This window comes from Pelmatolapia mariae, linkage group LG13 (assembly GCF_036321145.2).
Source record: "Pelmatolapia mariae isolate MD_Pm_ZW linkage group LG13, Pm_UMD_F_2, whole genome shotgun sequence".
NCBI classification, from domain to species: domain Eukaryota; kingdom Metazoa; phylum Chordata; class Actinopteri; order Cichliformes; family Cichlidae; genus Pelmatolapia; species Pelmatolapia mariae.
In genome coordinates, this window is record NC_086238.1 from 33,827,116 (window position 1) to 33,844,955 (window position 17,840).

The 17,840-nt window shown below is 42.2% G+C and overlaps 1 protein-coding gene across 1 annotated transcript in view; it reads left to right on the top strand.

Annotated features, from left to right (window-relative positions):
* Positions 1-13,751, top strand: part of LOC134639752 (peroxisomal membrane protein PEX13-like) — a 233,496-nt gene extending 219,745 nt beyond the window's left edge. The window contains exons 3-5 of the mRNA XM_063491127.1: positions 12,680-12,948; positions 13,339-13,461; positions 13,630-13,751. Coding sequence (XP_063347197.1) covers positions 12,825-12,948; positions 13,339-13,461; positions 13,630-13,751 — 369 coding nt within the window. The 5' untranslated portion in view covers positions 12,680-12,824. The remainder of the gene's footprint in view (positions 1-12,679; positions 12,949-13,338; positions 13,462-13,629) is intronic.
* The last annotated feature ends 4,089 nt before the right edge of the window (positions 13,752-17,840 follow it).

The window sequence follows — 17,840 nt, forward strand, 5'->3', positions numbered from 1 at the left end:
TCGTGTGACTGCTTCTGCTCTAAAAGGGACTCCAATGCCAAAATCGATGAATTGGACACATAGAAATGCTGGATGATCAGGCGATGTGTCAAACACAATATTGTCTGGCTTAATGTCTCGATGGAAGACACCCTTGGATTGCATTTCAGCGGCTGCATGTACCAGCTGTCTCATTATGACCTGACAGACAAATGAAAAATACGTTCAAATAATCAGATTTACATTATCCATTAAAGATTGCCACTAGAAGAATTGTAAAGTGCACACATAAGAAGCCATACTGGGAAATTGTCTTCTCTGCGTTTTCCAAAGAAGACAGTCCCAAAGCCTCCTTCACCCAGCTTATCCTGCTCTTCGTATTTTTCTTCAAAGTCCTCTACAGAGAGACAAAACTAACACAGGGGTTGTGATTAGTTGTATGTAGGAAAGCTGACTTTGCCTCAATGTACACATTCATACAGTCTTTGTTAGAAGCTTCCTAGTGATTAGCAGATGGATACCAGCTAAACTCTGAGAGCTTGGGAAAGAGGCTCTATCACTGCAGGTGTGGTGTGAACTTACCTATGTACTTCTTACCTTTAGTGTGACTTTTGTATGTGCTGTGTGTATCTGACTCGTAGACGGAGCAGCTGGCCTCCTCCTGTGAGCTTGATGTCTTGCTCTTTTTACTGCGTGGTTGTTTTGTTCCATCGCTGCTTGACTTTCCTTTGCTGCTCTTCTTTCTGAAAGCAGCTGCAAAAACCAAAACCAATTAGACCTCTGAACTCCACACAGGCCTACAGATGATCAATAACTGTAAAACAAAAAATCTCTGAATGTCTCACTTACACTTCTCCAAGACAAGATGGCTGAGGCCTGGGGTTGGACTTTTGCTGTCCTTGCTTCTTTTGGAAGCTTTTTCCAGTCTTTCTGTGGCACAATCTTTGCGTTTGGAGCTCTTGATTCGCCCATCTGACGTCCTGTCCTCTATCCTGAGGAACCAGGGATCAGTGTGGCGGTCTGCAGTTTGTACAAAGATCACTTGGTTACTACTGAATCAAAACACCTGAAGTAAAAGCCCCAAATTAAGATGAATTTAACAGGTAAAGGAGACTTTACTCACCTAGATATTTACGCACACCCACAGCACGTGGTGTGGTAAAGGTCGGCCAAGATTTTGACCACATGTCAGAAACTGGTTCAAAATTGTACTAAACTCACTTGAACTCTGACTTTGTCTGCACTTAGAACTATCACAAGACATTAAAACAAAACATCGGGCATTGATGACATCACAGCAATCTAACATTCTAATCTATGCAAACTGTCTCCAAGGCTACATAATATCAAATGAAATCATAGCAAAGGAGTAAAAAGCAGGATCAGTCTTAGGGTGTATGTTACATGTTTGCCAGTTTGGATGAGTGAGTGCAATACTTCATCGGCCTGTGTTGTAGCAACCTGTTGAACCTGCTGGGAAACTTTTCTTTGTCCACTCTGCCCCAAACTTCACATGCTCCATAAAGGTCGAGGCCTAGAGACCTCTGCATAGTTATTGCAATTAGCATTAGGTTATCAGTGTCATCTGATATACAGTGGCTTGCAAAAGTATTCGGCCCCCTTGAACTTTTCCACATTTTGTCACATTACAGCCACAAACATGAATCAATTTTATTGGAATTCCACGTGAAAGACCAATACAAAGTGGTGTACACTTGAGAAGTGGAACGAAAATCATACATGATACCAAACATTTTTTACAAATAAATAACTGCAAAGTGGGGACACCTGGCTGGAGATGCTCACTCAAGGACAACACCATACCATCCAAATGGCAACCCATTTCCAGCTGAGCCATTTAATTGGATATTTCTTCAAATGCTAAGGACACTGGAGGAGAAGGCAAAGAGCAGCTGGAAAGAGCATCTGCCTCAGATAGTACATGCATACAACTGCACCAGGCATGAGGCAACAGGCTTTTCACCCCACTACCTCTTGTATGGTCGACACCCCCGTCTCCTAGTAGACTCAATTTTTGGCCTGTTAGCCAGAGATGGGACTGAAAGACCTCAGAGCTATGCCAGATTTGCGTCACTACTGTGATGTCAAATATCAATACCAGAATGTGTGTCGATGTATGTGCATTCATTTGTGCATGCGTGGAGATCTGAGGTTGGCTGGTAGGGTGGACCTCTGTGCATAATCACAAGTGTGTGCAAACATTTCCATGATTGGATTTCTTGGAATTTGGTTTCTTTGGGGGATTTTTTCAAGTTTTTGTAATGTGACAGGTTAAAGAATTAACATTCAGCTTCCCCTCTGAAATGTCAGTGTGCATCGCAGATGTGTTGTTGTCATCAGGGATGATGTGACGTACCAGCCAATCCATCACCGCACCCAGCTGCAAAACTGTGACGCAATCTGCTGTGGTGGCATTAAAGTCCTGCCAGTTTACAGCGGCTGATTTGGTCCCTAAAATCCAGAGAGTAATTATTCATGGTAAGGAATTCATGTGGACACTAAGCGTGTGGGCAGGCAAGGACATTTAAACAGTGAGGCTGACGACCTACCATTTCTTCGTGTGACTGCTTCTGCTCTAAAAGGGACTCCAATGCCAAAATCGATGAATTGGACACATAGAAATGCTGGATGATCAGGCGATGTGTCAAACACAATATTGTCTGGCTTAATGTCTCGATGGAAGACACCCTTGGATTGCATTTCAGCGGCTGCATGTACCAGCTGTCTCATTATGACCTGACAGACAAATGAAAAATACGTTCAAATAATCAGATTTACATTATCCATTAAAGATTGCCACTAGAAGAATTGTAAAGTGCACACATAAGAAGCCATACTGGGAAATTGTCTTCTCTGCGTTTTCCAAAGAAGACAGTCCCAAAGCCTCCTTCACCCAGCTTATCCTGCTCTTCGTATTTTTCTTCAAAGTCCTCTACAGAGAGACAAAACTAACACAGGGGTTGTGATTAGTTGTATGTAGGAAAGCTGACTTTGCCTCAATGTACACATTCATACAGTCTTTGTTAGAAGCTTCCTAGTGATTAGCAGATGGATACCAGCTAAACTCTGAGAGCTTGGGAAAGAGGCTCTATCACTGCAGGTGTGGTGTGAACTTACCTATGTACTTCTTACCTTTAGTGTGACTTTTGTATGTGCTGTGTGTATCTGACTGGTAGACGGAGCAGCTGGCCTCCTCCTGTGAGCTTGATGTCTTGCTCTTTTTACTGCGTGGTTGTTTTGTTCCATCGCTGCTTGACTTTCCTTTGCTGCTCTTCTTTCTGAAAGCAGCTGCAAAAACCAAAACCAATTAGACCTCTGAACTCCACACAGGCCTACAGATGATCAATAACTGTAAAACAAAAAATCTCTGAATGTCTCACTTACACTTCTCCAAGACAAGATGGCTGAGGCCTGGGGTTGGACTTTTGCTGTCCTTGCTTCTTTTGGAAGCTTTTTCCAGTCTTTCTGTGGCACAATCTTTGCGTTTGGAGCTCTTGATTCGCCCATCTGACGTCCTGTCCTCTATCCTGAGGAACCAGGGATCAGTGTGGCGGTCTGCAGTTTGTACAAAGATCACTTGGTTACTACTGAATCAAAACACCTGAAGTAAAAGCCCCAAATTAAGATGAATTTAACAGGTAAAGGAGACTTTACTCACCTAGATATTTACGCACACCCACAGCACGTGGTGTGGTAAAGGTCGGCCAAGATTTTGACCACATGTCAGAAACTGGTTCAAAATTGTACTAAACTCACTTGAACTCTGACTTTGTCTGCACTTAGAACTATCACAAGACATTAAAACAAAACATCGGGCATTGATGACATCACAGCAATCTAACATTCTAATCTATGCAAACTGTCTCCAAGGCTACATAATATCAAATGAAATCATAGCAAAGGAGTAAAAAGCAGGATCAGTCTTAGGGTGTATGTTACATGTTTGCCAGTTTGGATGAGTGAGTGCAATACTTCATCGGCCTGTGTTGTAGCAACCTGTTGAACCTGCTGGGAAACTTTTCTTTGTCCACTCTGCCCCAAACTTCACATGCTCCATAAAGGTCGAGGCCTAGAGACCTCTGCATAGTTATTGCAATTAGCATTAGGTTATCAGTGTCATCTGATATACAGTGGCTTGCAAAAGTATTCGGCCCCCTTGAACTTTTCCACATTTTGTCACATTACAGCCACAAACATGAATCAATTTTATTGGAATTCCACGTGAAAGACCAATACAAAGTGGTGTACACTTGAGAAGTGGAACGAAAATCATACATGATACCAAACATTTTTTACAAATAAATAACTGCAAAGTGGGGACACCTGGCTGGAGATGCTCACTCAAGGACAACACCATACCATCCAAATGGCAACCCATTTCCAGCTGAGCCATTTAATTGGATATTTCTTCAAATGCTAAGGACACTGGAGGAGAAGGCAAAGAGCAGCTGGAAAGAGCATCTGCCTCAGATAGTACATGCATACAACTGCACCAGGCATGAGGCAACAGGCTTTTCACCCCACTACCTCTTGTATGGTCGACACCCCCGTCTCCTAGTAGACTCAATTTTTGGCCTGTTAGCCAGAGATGGGACTGAAAGACCTCAGAGCTATGCCAGATTTGCGTCTCTACTGTGATGTCAAATATCAATACCAGAATGTGTGTCGATGTATGTGCATTCATTTGTGCATGCGTGGAGATCTGAGGTTGGCTGGTAGGGTGGACCTCTGTGCATAATCACAAGTGTGTGCAAACATTTCCATGATTGGATTTCTTGGAATTTGGTTTCTTTGGGGGATTTTTTCAAGTTTTTGTAATGTGACAGGTTAAAGAATTAACATTCAGCTTCCCCTCTGAAATGTCAGTGTGCATCGCAGATGTGTTGTTGTCATCAGGGATGATGTGACGTACCAGCCAATCCATCACCGCACCCAGCTGCAAAACTGTGACGCAATCTGCTGTGGTGGCATTAAAGTCCTGCCAGTTTACAGCGGCTGATTTGGTCCCTAAAATCCAGAGAGTAATTATTCATGGTAAGGAATTCATGTGGACACTAAGCGTGTGGGCAGGCAAGGACATTTAAACAGTGAGGCTGACGACCTACCATTTCTTCGTGTGACTGCTTCTGCTCTAAAAGGGACTCCAATGCCAAAATCGATGAATTGGACACATAGAAATGCTGGATGATCAGGCGATGTGTCAAACACAATATTGTCTGGCTTAATGTCTCGATGGAAGACACCCTTGGATTGCATTTCAGCGGCTGCATGTACCAGCTGTCTCATTATGACCTGACAGACAAATGAAAAATACGTTCAAATAATCAGATTTACATTATCCATTAAAGATTGCCACTAGAAGAATTGTAAAGTGCACACATAAGAAGCCATACTGGGAAATTGTCTTCTCTGCGTTTTCCAAAGAAGACAGTCCCAAAGCCTCCTTCACCCAGCTTATCCTGCTCTTCGTATTTTTCTTCAAAGTCCTCTACAGAGAGACAAAACTAACACAGGGGTTGTGATTAGTTGTATGTAGGAAAGCTGACTTTGCCTCAATGTACACATTCATACAGTCTTTGTTAGAAGCTTCCTAGTGATTAGCAGATGGATACCAGCTAAACTCTGAGAGCTTGGGAAAGAGGCTCTATCACTGCAGGTGTGGTGTGAACTTACCTATGTACTTCTTACCTTTAGTGTGACTTTTGTATGTGCTGTGTGTATCTGACTCGTAGACGGAGCAGCTGGCCTCCTCCTGTGAGCTTGATGTCTTGCTCTTTTTACTGCGTGGTTGTTTTGTTCCATCGCTGCTTGACTTTCCTTTGCTGCTCTTCTTTCTGAAAGCAGCTGCAAAAACCAAAACCAATTAGACCTCTGAACTCCACACAGGCCTACAGATGATCAATAACTGTAAAACAAAAAATCTCTGAATGTCTCACTTACACTTCTCCAAGACAAGATGGCTGAGGCCTGGGGTTGGACTTTTGCTGTCCTTGCTTCTTTTGGAAGCTTTTTCCAGTCTTTCTGTGGCACAATCTTTGCGTTTGGAGCTCTTGATTCGCCCATCTGACGTCCTGTCCTCTATCCTGAGGAACCAGGGATCAGTGTGGCGGTCTGCAGTTTGTACAAAGATCACTTGGTTACTACTGAATCAAAACACCTGAAGTAAAAGCCCCAAATTAAGATGAATTTAACAGGTAAAGGAGACTTTACTCACCTAGATATTTACGCACACCCACAGCACGTGGTGTGGTAAAGGTCGGCCAAGATTTTGACCACATGTCAGAAACTGGTTCAAAATTGTACTAAACTCACTTGAACTCTGACTTTGTCTGCACTTAGAACTATCACAAGACATTAAAACAAAACATCGGGCATTGATGACATCACAGCAATCTAACATTCTAATCTATGCAAACTGTCTCCAAGGCTACATAATATCAAATTAAATCATAGCAAAGGAGTAAAAAGCAGGATCAGTCTTAGGGTGTATGTTACATGTTTGCCAGTTTGGATGAGTGAGTGCAATACTTCATCGGCCTGTGTTGTAGCAACCTGTTGAACCTGCTGAGAAACTTTTCTTTGTCCACTCTGCCCCAAACTTCACATGCTCAATAAAAGTGGAGGCCTAGAGACCTCTGCATAGTTATTGCAATTAGCATTAGGTTATCAGTATCATCTGATATATATGACATTTACAGTACAGTACTCACACATGACATAGGAGGGAAGAAATATGAACTTTTTGACATAAATTTGATCATATGAAATTGGATTTTTTAAAAATATGAAATAATGTAACTTTTTCCTTCCGTCATACTTCAGAAATATAATATCTTAAGTTTTGAACATTTTTAAACATTTAAGTTTGCTCCTACATGGATGTGCTCCACAATCATTGGTCAGTCATGTTAAAATCCATTATCAGTGGAAAACAAACCTGATCCTCTACTAGAGGCGATTGTGTAATACCTTTTAGACATAACACTAAGCAAACAGTTATTATCAGTTAAAGGTAGTGAGATTTGGAGTGATACATGACACATGATGGAATAAGACACGCAGGCTTAATGCACATAAGTCTGCACACATCCAGACATTAACAGATACACACACATGGCCACCCTTTATATCGGTGGACCTCCCCCAGGCCTCACTGCCCTCCCCTTCTCAGAGAAACCCTCAACAGAAGAGTTGAGAAACACAAAACTTGTGAGATCTGAATGTTCTGGTGAGTCTCCATCTGTTACAGGTGGGTGCTGCCTGGACTGTCTCAAGACAGACCAGACCAGGTGCACCACAGACACTTCAAACCTCATCTCAGGACAAAAACCAAAAGAACAACATAAAAAATAAGAAAACTTGCCTTAGAAACATGCAGGGTTAGAGGAGACGGCAGCCGTGTAGAGGTGAGCCTGTGTGAGTCTCTTTTCTTTTAGTGAACAACAGAAAAACAGAAAAAAGAAAGAAAACTTACCTTAAAAATCTGTAGGGTTGTTTTCTCTGAGACATGTTGGAATCTGTAAACAGTTACTCCGAAAAGGATCCAGATGTTTCAAAATACTTCTCTGGCAAATGTTTCAATTCTGCGAACATAAATGCTGTGATTAATGGACTAAAAGTCATCGCTTCTTACCCATATTTATGGATTTAAGGATCAAAGGATCAAATTGGTGGTAAGATTCTAAATATATGTGATGTCATAGTCCTGTTAAATAGTCCCAATTTCAAACCTCATGTGAGGGCAAAAACCACAAGAACAACATAAAAAAGGAGAAACCGTACCTTAGAAACATGCCGGGATACAGGAGACGGCAGCACTGCAGAGGTGAGGACACGCATCTGTTTGAAATAAACAAAACAATAAGCACAGTTATACATACACACACACACACTCCCAAAAACTAGCCAGCCCTCATGAGGAGGTTGCGACGCCCTCCAGGTGCGGGAAAGAAAGCAGGAAAAACCGGGAGTGGGCCGCCTCACCGCTCTTAACATTGGTGGACCGCCCCAAAGAAATCCAAACATGGAAATGCTTGCACACACATGTGATTATGCATAGAGGTCCATCCTACCAGCCAACATCAGATCTCCACGCATGCACACATGAATGCACATACATTTACACACATCCAGAGATAAACTCCCCCAAAGAAACCAAATTCCCAGAAATTAAAACATGGAAATGTTTGCACACACTTGTGATTATGCGTAGACGTCCACCCTACCAGCAAACCTCAGGACTCCACGCAGGCACACATGAATGCACATACATTTACACACATCCAGAGATAAACTCCCCAAAAGAAATCCGAACATGGAAATTTTGCGCACACTGCACACACATTCAGAGTTCTGAATGTACTGGTGAGTCTCCACCTGTTACAGGTGGGTGCAGCCTGGACTGTCTCAAGACAGACGAGACCAGATCCACCAAAGAAACTGCAGATGTGCATCTTTTTGAAATATATAACACAATAAACACAGTCGTGCAGACACATACACTCACACAGGCTGCGAAAGCCTAGCCAGCCCTCGTGATGGTGTGGCACCACCCCTCAGGCGTGTGAAAGAAAGCAGAAAAAACCCAGACTGGGCCGCCTGGCCACCCATTATAAAGGTGGACCTCCTCCGGAGAGAAACCCTTTATAGAAGAGTTGAGAAAGACAAAATTTGTGAGGTCTGAATGTTCTGGTGAGTCTCCACCTGCTGCAGGTGAGTGCAGCCTGGACTGTCTCGAGACAGACCAGATCAGCTGCACCACAGACACTTCATACCTCATCTCAGGAGAAAAACTGAAAGAGCAACATAAAAAAGGAGAAAACCGACCTCAGAAACATGACCAACATCTGTTTGATTAGACTAACAAATAATGGTTGGCCATTTTCAGGTCCTCGCCTAACCTTCAGTCGATGTTCGAGGTCATCGAAACGCTTAGGTTTTATATATCGACTTTCCTTGGACTGATAATCTGTCTCGTATTGAAATTGTTCTTTGGTCAGTTTTGCCTGTTGCAGAATTTCAGGGTCGCTCTTGTTGACTTTAATAGCCACGATCTGTCTGTTTGCTCTGTGAATTGGTTAGAAACAAAACTGAACTTGTTTTGGTTTCTGTCCTAAAATGTTCTCAAAACGTCTCGAAAGGGTTTGGGTTGGTGTCAGGTCAACGTCCGTTATGCCATAAAGTATAATAGGTGAGCGCTGGTATTTATGGGTTTTGGGATCAAAGCAAAGCTACCAGTCATACAGGATCAAAGCAAAGTTACCGCATCACAAGGGATCAAAGTGATTCTAATGTATGCGCAGGCGCACACACACATGTTTGTTTGTGTAATATTGTTCACACTGAATTTGACCGTAGGAAATTTAATATGAGTCAATCAAAGAAAATGTTAGTTTTGAAGAATTTTGAAATTACGAAACTGACAATTACGAGAATTGTTTTTTTTCCTTTTGCATAACATGTCGAGCTTTTCTGTATATAGTCATTTCGTACAAGAAATTGATGAAAATGTTCTATTTTATTTTAACAATCATCAACTTCATATGCAGGTTTCGTACGGGTGCTTGAAATCCTTGAACAATCTTGGATTTTAATATTGTAGTGCTTCTATTTGGGATTTTGTGCTTAAAACGTCTTGAAACTGTATTTCATTCACCACAAATAACTATCTGATTGAATAGTTTTCTTATCAGATAGAGAAATAAAAAGTCTAAAAGCAACATTTCTCTGCCTGGGCTGCCTTGTAGCTCTGCACGTCAGTCTGTTTCAATTTGTGACCCCCCACCCCCTCCCCGAACAGTCGGGGGTGAGTGCACTAACGTGCCTGGAGGCCGTTTTAATGAGTGTTTGCTGGAAAACCAAAAATACAAGAAGGATTTGTACGTTTTCACAATGGGGGAGTTTGCGTAAGTCCTAGTAAATCATTTTCTCGAGTGTGTACGTTACACATGCTAATTTTTAAAATCGTTTTTATTATTTTGCTAGCTAGCAAACTCGCGGGATAAATGATTGAAATGCACTCAGTGTGATGCAATACGGTGCCGCTATTATAACAGTTAGTTATTGCAGGGTAATTTATGGAATATGCTGTGAATTTAACCAAGATTACACAGCAGTAGCAGTAATGCGAGTTACTTCTCCAAAGTGAAAGCTTTAAACGTTAGCCCGATGCTTAACTAGCCAACTCAAGGCTTTCTGATTGAAGGCTAAAAGCGGCGTTGTCACCAAGTAAACAGAATATTGATTATATTTTTGTGTATTGCTGCAGTTTTTTCAAGTATTAACTTGGTGCTTTTGGCAACCTTAGGGGGAAATAATGGTAATATGACTGATCCATATGGACACAAAGAATATAGACTTTTTTGTGCTACCGAAGTTCCGTGGCTTTCATTCAAAATCTGTTTATCGTTAAACAACTTAAACATTATAATGGCTTCAAACTCACAATGAGGCCTGTGGGGCACTATCAGCCACTGAAACAGTAGACAAATGAATATTTCATACCTGAAGGCTGCCTGTTTATCTAAGGGAGATGAACAATACATTATAATTGTATATAATAATATCACAGATGATAGATTAAATAGGTTTTTGATAGATGCTTGTGCATTCTTAAAGTTATATGTTGAATTGAACTGAGTATGTCATCTGTTCAAAGCCTCTCCCAGTCAGTGCTGTTCTCTATGCCTGTCTTACTCTACATGATATTTTTTAACATCAGCATGCTAAAGGACTTGTTTGGAAGAGACTGCTATTTTATATGCTAAAATATGTTTTTCTTCTGGGCCAAGTTGGTGAAAACACTTTATTATCCTCTAATAGATTTTGTAAATGCTTGGTGATGGTAGTACCCAAAACTAGCTGCATCAGGTACTTCCCTGTGTATTTGGAGAGGATCAGAAGTCCCAGGAATAAAAAAAGCCCCCAAAACAAAAACGGCAACTAATTATTTATCTGCACAGCCGTACAAGTGGCTGACTGCTAGTTTGGTCCTCTGAGGCCGTGTCCTAGTCAGAGTGTCTCGCTAGATTTCTCTCTCTTCTGTTAATTGAGCGTTTTTTGTTTGTTTGTTTTGTTGCAGTTCTGGGTAATAAGTTAAATTAATAAAATAAATATTGTAATTGCATTTCTGTTTGTTCTGTACTTGCTAACTGTCAATTCAGAAGAAAATGTAGCTGCTGTCTTCCTGTTGCTGTTTGCCAACAAACTCAGTTCCTTTGCCCGATAATTTACTTTAAAAAAATGCCTACATGTATATTTATAAGCTGAGTTATTATATAGCTGAATAATTATATCTTTCAATTCATAACTAATAATGTTTTATTTTAAATTTGTGTCTGTGTCTTTTAGCTTCTTCTGCTTATTATTGTTATCCATCCATTTTCTTCTGCTTATCAAGGACTGGTTTACCCGGGCAGCAGCCTAAGCAGAGAAGCCCACATCTCCCTCTCCCCAGCCACCTCCTCCACTTCTTCTGGGATAACACCAAGACATCCTCAGGCCAGCTGAGAGATATAGCCTCTCCAGAGTGTCCTGGGTCTGCCCTGGGGCCTCTTTCTCCTTTTCTCATCAGCCTCTCTTCAACGTGAAGGAATAGCAGTTCTACTCTGAGCCCCTTTTGAGTAGCTGAACTCCTCAGCCTGTCTTTAAGGGAGAGGCAACACCCTTAGAGAAAGCTCATTTTTTTTCATCTGTCAGTCCTCTGCTCAGCTGTCCCCAAACTCCTAAACGAGACCCAGAGAAGATTAAAGTCCTCCGCTTGATGCTGCAAGTCATTGTTTTTTCTTGTCTTTTTCTCAACATTTTCCGATAATTCTAAAAATATATGTACAACAGTTTGTTTGTACAGTCAGCATTTGTATATATACAGCAGTATTCTCAAACAAGCAATAGTGAACGCACCTGTGTGAGGCAAATTCCACAATCACAGTTCAATCAGTCCCCCCACCCTGACACTTTTTTCCGCTTTAAGTGAGGAAATGGAATTAAATCTGGACACATCTTTATCTTTTTTGGACATATCAACATATCTTTTTACGGTTAAGAGAATATGGTCATCAGATTGGAGAAACTGAACAATCAGAGCTGTGATAATGATATTTAAGGTGTGTTGACTGGTTCATAATGTCAGCTCATGTCAGAAAACATCCCATGCTAAAAGTTGCCACTAGCTGCTGGTTGATGGTGAATTTATTGTGTATTTTCCACAGTCTGTACAGATGAAGAGTAGCAGAGCTGGAGATGAGGCAGGAGGAAGTGTTGACTCAATTCAATTTCAGTTTATTTATATAGCGTTAATCACAACAACAGTCACCTCAAGACACTTTATACTGCAAGGTGGAGGCCCTATTGTAATACAGAGAAAACTAAATGATCAAAAAAAAACCTTTTGAGCGAGCACTTGGTGACTGTGGGAAGGAAAAACACCATTTTAACTGGAAGAAACTTCCAGCAGAACCAGGTATAGGGAGGGGCAGCCTCTGAGGACTGGTTGGGGTTGAGGGGAGGGAGAAAGGACAAAGGACACGCTGTGGAAGAGAGCCACTCTATGAGCTGTTCATTCAGTTTGTGGTTTAGCTTGACTCCATGACGTTTCGAACTAATGCTTTGCTCAATTAATGTTGCAATGAATTATGGGTGGATTTTACTGATATTCTATCTTTATGTTGTCACCAAACAGATCTACAGATTTGGGATAAGCTACAGGCTCCTCCACCCCTGCTGGCTCTTCTGTCCTGCCCAGGTTGGCGCTCCTGGTGCCCCCTCGTCAGGTCCAGCAGTCCTACCGTCCATCCAACAGCTCCTTCTCCCCTCTTACAGCCTCTATGGGAGCTCCATCTGTGGTGGCTACAGGCCTTACAGCTACAGCTATGGTGGCGGCTATGGTGGTGGCTACAGCCTGGGAGGATACAGACACACACCTCACCTTGAAGACGTCCCCCCCAGCAGGTTTGTGCAGCAGGTGGAAGAGATGGAACAGCAAGCACTTACATATTCACATGAGTACATTTTGTTGTTTTGAGAGGTGTACTCAACACAGGACAGTGGCTGCAGGTGCTAATTGTTTTGAATTAAAAGTAATTAAGGCTGCTGTTGTAAAGTTTGATAATAGAATCTGAACCTGGTAATGTTCAGGGCTGCAGTACACGTGTAAAGATGAGTCTGCTTGTATGACATCATATGTGCCTTTGTGTAACTCTGTGGCAAATAAATTGGGTACCATAGCTCCATATGCCATTAGTTACTTTACAAGTGTAAGGAAAAGCAGAAGGACTTGTTTTTGGTTAAGACCAGTTAAAATTATGAATGTCTTTCATTCAGTTTCCTTGCTTGGTTTAGACACTAACTGGGCGAGCGAGGAGGACGACCACGTGGTGGCCAGAGGAGAATATGACTTGACAGCTGCTTCTCAGGAGGAGCTTTCTATGCGAGCTGGAGAGATGCTCAACCTCGCTCCTAAAGGTGATGAGCTTTTTACTGGCTGCGGGACATTTGATTCTGAGTGCTTTGACCCAAAACCTTCTATTTTTGTTTTCCTTATCTTACAACTAACAGATGAGGGCTCTTCTTTTGTGTGAGCGTGCCCCATGTTTACATCTATCACAGTGTTTTCCTCTCCCTCGTGTTTAGAGCTACAGCCCCGTGTGCGTGGCTGGCTCCTGGCCAGTGTGGACGGTGAGACCACATGCTCGTCCCAGCCAACTACGTTAAGATTCTCAGCAAGAGAAGAGACCGCCGGGCCACAGATATGAGAGGCTCGCTCAGGCCCAGCAGGCAAACACGCAGGCACCCCAAACAACCTCGTCTGCACAAATACCCTAATCTGTGCCTCTCCTGCAGCCCATAAACGTACAGCATCTACCCACATCATGTACAGTACTTGAATGATCCATCTCGTCTTTCAGCTCAGTCTCGTCAGATTCATTAGGCTCAGCTGTGTCCCCCTCCTGTGTGCAGTTTCCTCGTTTCCCTCTGTGTGTATTTATAGTAGTGATGGCCAAACAAAGCTTTCTGAAGCATTGAAGCTTGTGTTGAAAAACGATTCATTACTGGAAGCTTTTTAACACAGTCCTCTCTGGTGACATCTGGTGGTCAAAAATATGAAGAGCAGCTTGAATCTACAAAAAAACTGAACTGCGTCATTATGATTGCCCACTCTACACAGTGGAATTCACAATTGGACATCACTGATCACGTGACTGTGGCCAAACGAATCAAGCATCGACAGAGTGCTTCTGAAGCGGTGTGTTGGTGTTTTTTGACACACGCGCCGGAGCGTCAGCTTCAAGCGGGCCCTCACTAATTTATAGCATTTGTCCTCTTGTGTGTGTTACTGGTCCGTCTGTGCTCCTCCATGCTGTTTTTCCTGCTTGTCATCCTTCGTGTTTTAACTCCATTCCCTCGTGTCCAGGTTTGTTATTTGGTTCTCAGCTTTCCCAGTTTAGGTTTTCTTAGTTTTGTTTCTCGCCTCCCTCGCCTTTTTTTGTATGTCACTCTCCATGAATAAAGCTCACTCACATCAGCAGTGCCTGCATCTTGGGTCCTCCATTCATATCTCAACACGCAAACCCTGACATTTATGGTGTAGTTACATACTACTAGGAAGTGCTGACAAAATATGAAATTATGATGCTATTTATATAGAGGCACAATACCAACACAGAACAGCGGGGACACAGAACCAAAACCTAAGAACTAACAAAGACACATCAAGAAATCAAAGATTAATAAAACAAAACAGAAAACACTGGGCCATCGACCCAGGACCGTGACATTCAGTTTCTCAAGGAATAATCAAAGCAAACATTTTTTTCTTTTTATGAATAAGAGATTTCCTTTTTTGGGTTACATGATGGTGTAAGTTCCAGCACAGCTCATTTAGTTTGCAGAAGTGCTCCGAGGCCCCTATGAAACATAATTGAAAGAATCTAATAAATTAGAGGGTGCAATAGCTGTAGTATGACTTTTTGTCCTCATGCTGCATGACGACTTTACTTTTTTTTGTTTTTTTGGTGGGAGGAAGTTGACATCTCAGTCCATTGTGACGTGCAGATCTTTGACTGGCTTATGAACTCCGTCAGGAGGAACTCTGCAGGAGAGGGAAACAAGGACAAACAAACCCAGCTTGGTAAAAAGGAACAAGAACAGAAAAAAATCAACATTATTACACATCCCTGATCTGTCATTTACACCACCTGTGGCGCTTGATTTATTGGTCACTAAACATGGTGTGTGTTTGGTGCGTCACTGGCTGCGTGTTCTGTGTTATTTGTCGGTGGTGGGGTTTGGGCATTGATATTTGAAATCACAGCAGAGAGACTGGATGTCAGAACCCTCTAAATCTTGTAATTTACAGATATTTAATTCCAAATGATTTGACTGCATCGTTGTGTCTTTCAGTTATGACCCAAACTATCTATCAACTTTGTGAATGAATACACGTCCCCCCGTGACTCATAATTACACCACAGTTCAGATGGCATGAATGAGTCATGAGGTCACACCAACAGTGACAACATCAGCAGTGACATCACTAAAGTTGCCAGGTGAGTCCATAAATAGAACCCGTGACGTGGAGCAGGTACCGCCGTTTGGACAATGCCACGACGCAGGTATAGACGCAAACATGCGAGGTCTTCTCGCCCCGTTCGCAGACGCAGGAGACCCCACAAGGCCTCCGGTGTCCGCAGACGTGGGAGAAGATACCGTGGCAGACATTAGACAATCTCAATAAACATGTAGGATGAACATCAAAACTGTGGTCCAATCAAGTTGTTTTTAGATAAGATATGTTGTTGTTGTTTTGTGCGTGTTTGTTATCAATGTTGTGAAAAAAGTTAAGGTTAGTAAGACATCAAGCACTGATTACTCGTAGAAAAGCACCAATAGGAGACAGAACAGGCTGCATGCTAATTAGAAGGTGTTATTATTCAGTCTGTACATCGAATAGAAGGCACTAACCACAAGGTTATCTTCAATGCATCTCTGTGTTAATGCGAACAAGGTGAGAAGATCCCCACTAACTGCATGTCTTTAGACTGTGGGAGGAAGCCGGAGAGAACATGCAAACTCCACACAAAGACCCCGGCCTGATAGGGTTAGGGTCCTGAGTTCAATACCCTAACCCAGAACTGAACTCAGGGCAGAGGAAGGGATGGGTGATGTTCATGTGTGCCCAGGTGTATGATGTGGCTCTTTGCGGTGACACAGTAAAAAATGTGGCTCTTTGTCTGTGACTGGTTGGCTGCCCCAGCCCTGGCCCTTCATGTATTTCAGTAAAGTCTTTTTCCCCCCGTCTCCTCCTCTCGTTTACATGTTTTCCCCATGTGACCCATTCCTTCTGTCACGTGTGTTTCCCCCCCAGCCATCAAGTTCTGTTTGTGCTTAGTTATGTCCATGTCTCATCTCCAGTCCCCTTTTCCCTCTGTAACAACTGTTTGCTGAGTGTTATGTCTAAAAGGTATTGCACAATCGCCTCTAGTAGAGGATCAGGTTTGTTTTCCACTGATAATGGATTTTAACATGACTGACCAATGATTGTGGAGCACGTCCATGTAGGATCTTATAAATACAACCAGCAAACTTAAATGTTTTCAAATGTTCAAAACTTAAGATATTGTATTTCTGAAGTATGACGGAAGGAAAAAGTTTGATATTTAAAAAAAAATCCAATTTCATGTGATCAAATTTATGTCACAAAGTTCATATTTCTTCCCTCCTATGTCATGTGTGAGTACTGTACTGTAAATGTCATATATATCAGATGACACTGATAACCTAATGCTAATTGCAATAACTATGCAGAGGTCTCTAGGCCTCGACCTTTATGGAGCATGTGAAGTTTGGGGCAGAGTGGACAAAGAAAAGTTTCTCAGCAGGTTCAACAGGTTGCTACAACACAGGCCGATGAAGTATTGCACTCACTCATCCAAACTGGCAAACATGTAACATACACCCTAAGACTGATCCTGCTTTTTACTCCTTTGCTATGATTTCATTTGATATTATGTAGCCTTGGAGACAGTTTGCATAGATTAGAATGTTAGATTGCTGTGATGTCATCAATGCCCGATGTTTTGTTTTAATGTCTTGTGATAGTTCTAAGTGCAGACAAAGTCAGAGTTCAAGTGAGTTTAGTACAATTTTGAACCAGTTTCTGACATGTGGTCAAAATCTTGGCCGACCTTTACCACACCACGTGCTGTGGGTGTGCGTAAATATCTAGGTGAGTAAAGTCTCCTTTACCTGTTAAATTCATCTTAATTTGGGGCTTTTACTTCAGGTGTTTTGATTCAGTAGTAACCAAGTGATCTTTGTACAAACTGCAGACCGCCACACTGATCCCTGGTTCCTCAGGATAGAGGACAGGACGTCAGATGGGCGAATCAAGAGCTCCAAACGCAAAGATTGTGCCACAGAAAGACTGGAAAAAGCTTCCAAAAGAAGCAAGGACAGCAAAAGTCCAACCCCAGGCCTCAGCCATCTTGTCTTGGAGAAGTGTAAGTGAGACATTCAGAGATTTTTTGTTTTACAGTTATTGATCATCTGTAGGCCTGTGTGGAGTTCAGAGGTCTAATTGGTTTTGGTTTTTGCAGCTGCTTTCAGAAAGAAGAGCAGCAAAGGAAAGTCAAGCAGCGATGGAACAAAACAACCACGCAGTAAAAAGAGCAAGACATCAAGCTCACAGGAGGAGGCCAGCTGCTCCGTCTACGAGTCAGATACACACAGCACATACAAAAGTCACACTAAAGGTAAGAAGTACATAGGTAAGTTCACACCACACCTGCAGTGATAGAGCCTCTTTCCCAAGCTCTCAGAGTTTAGCTGGTATCCATCTGCTA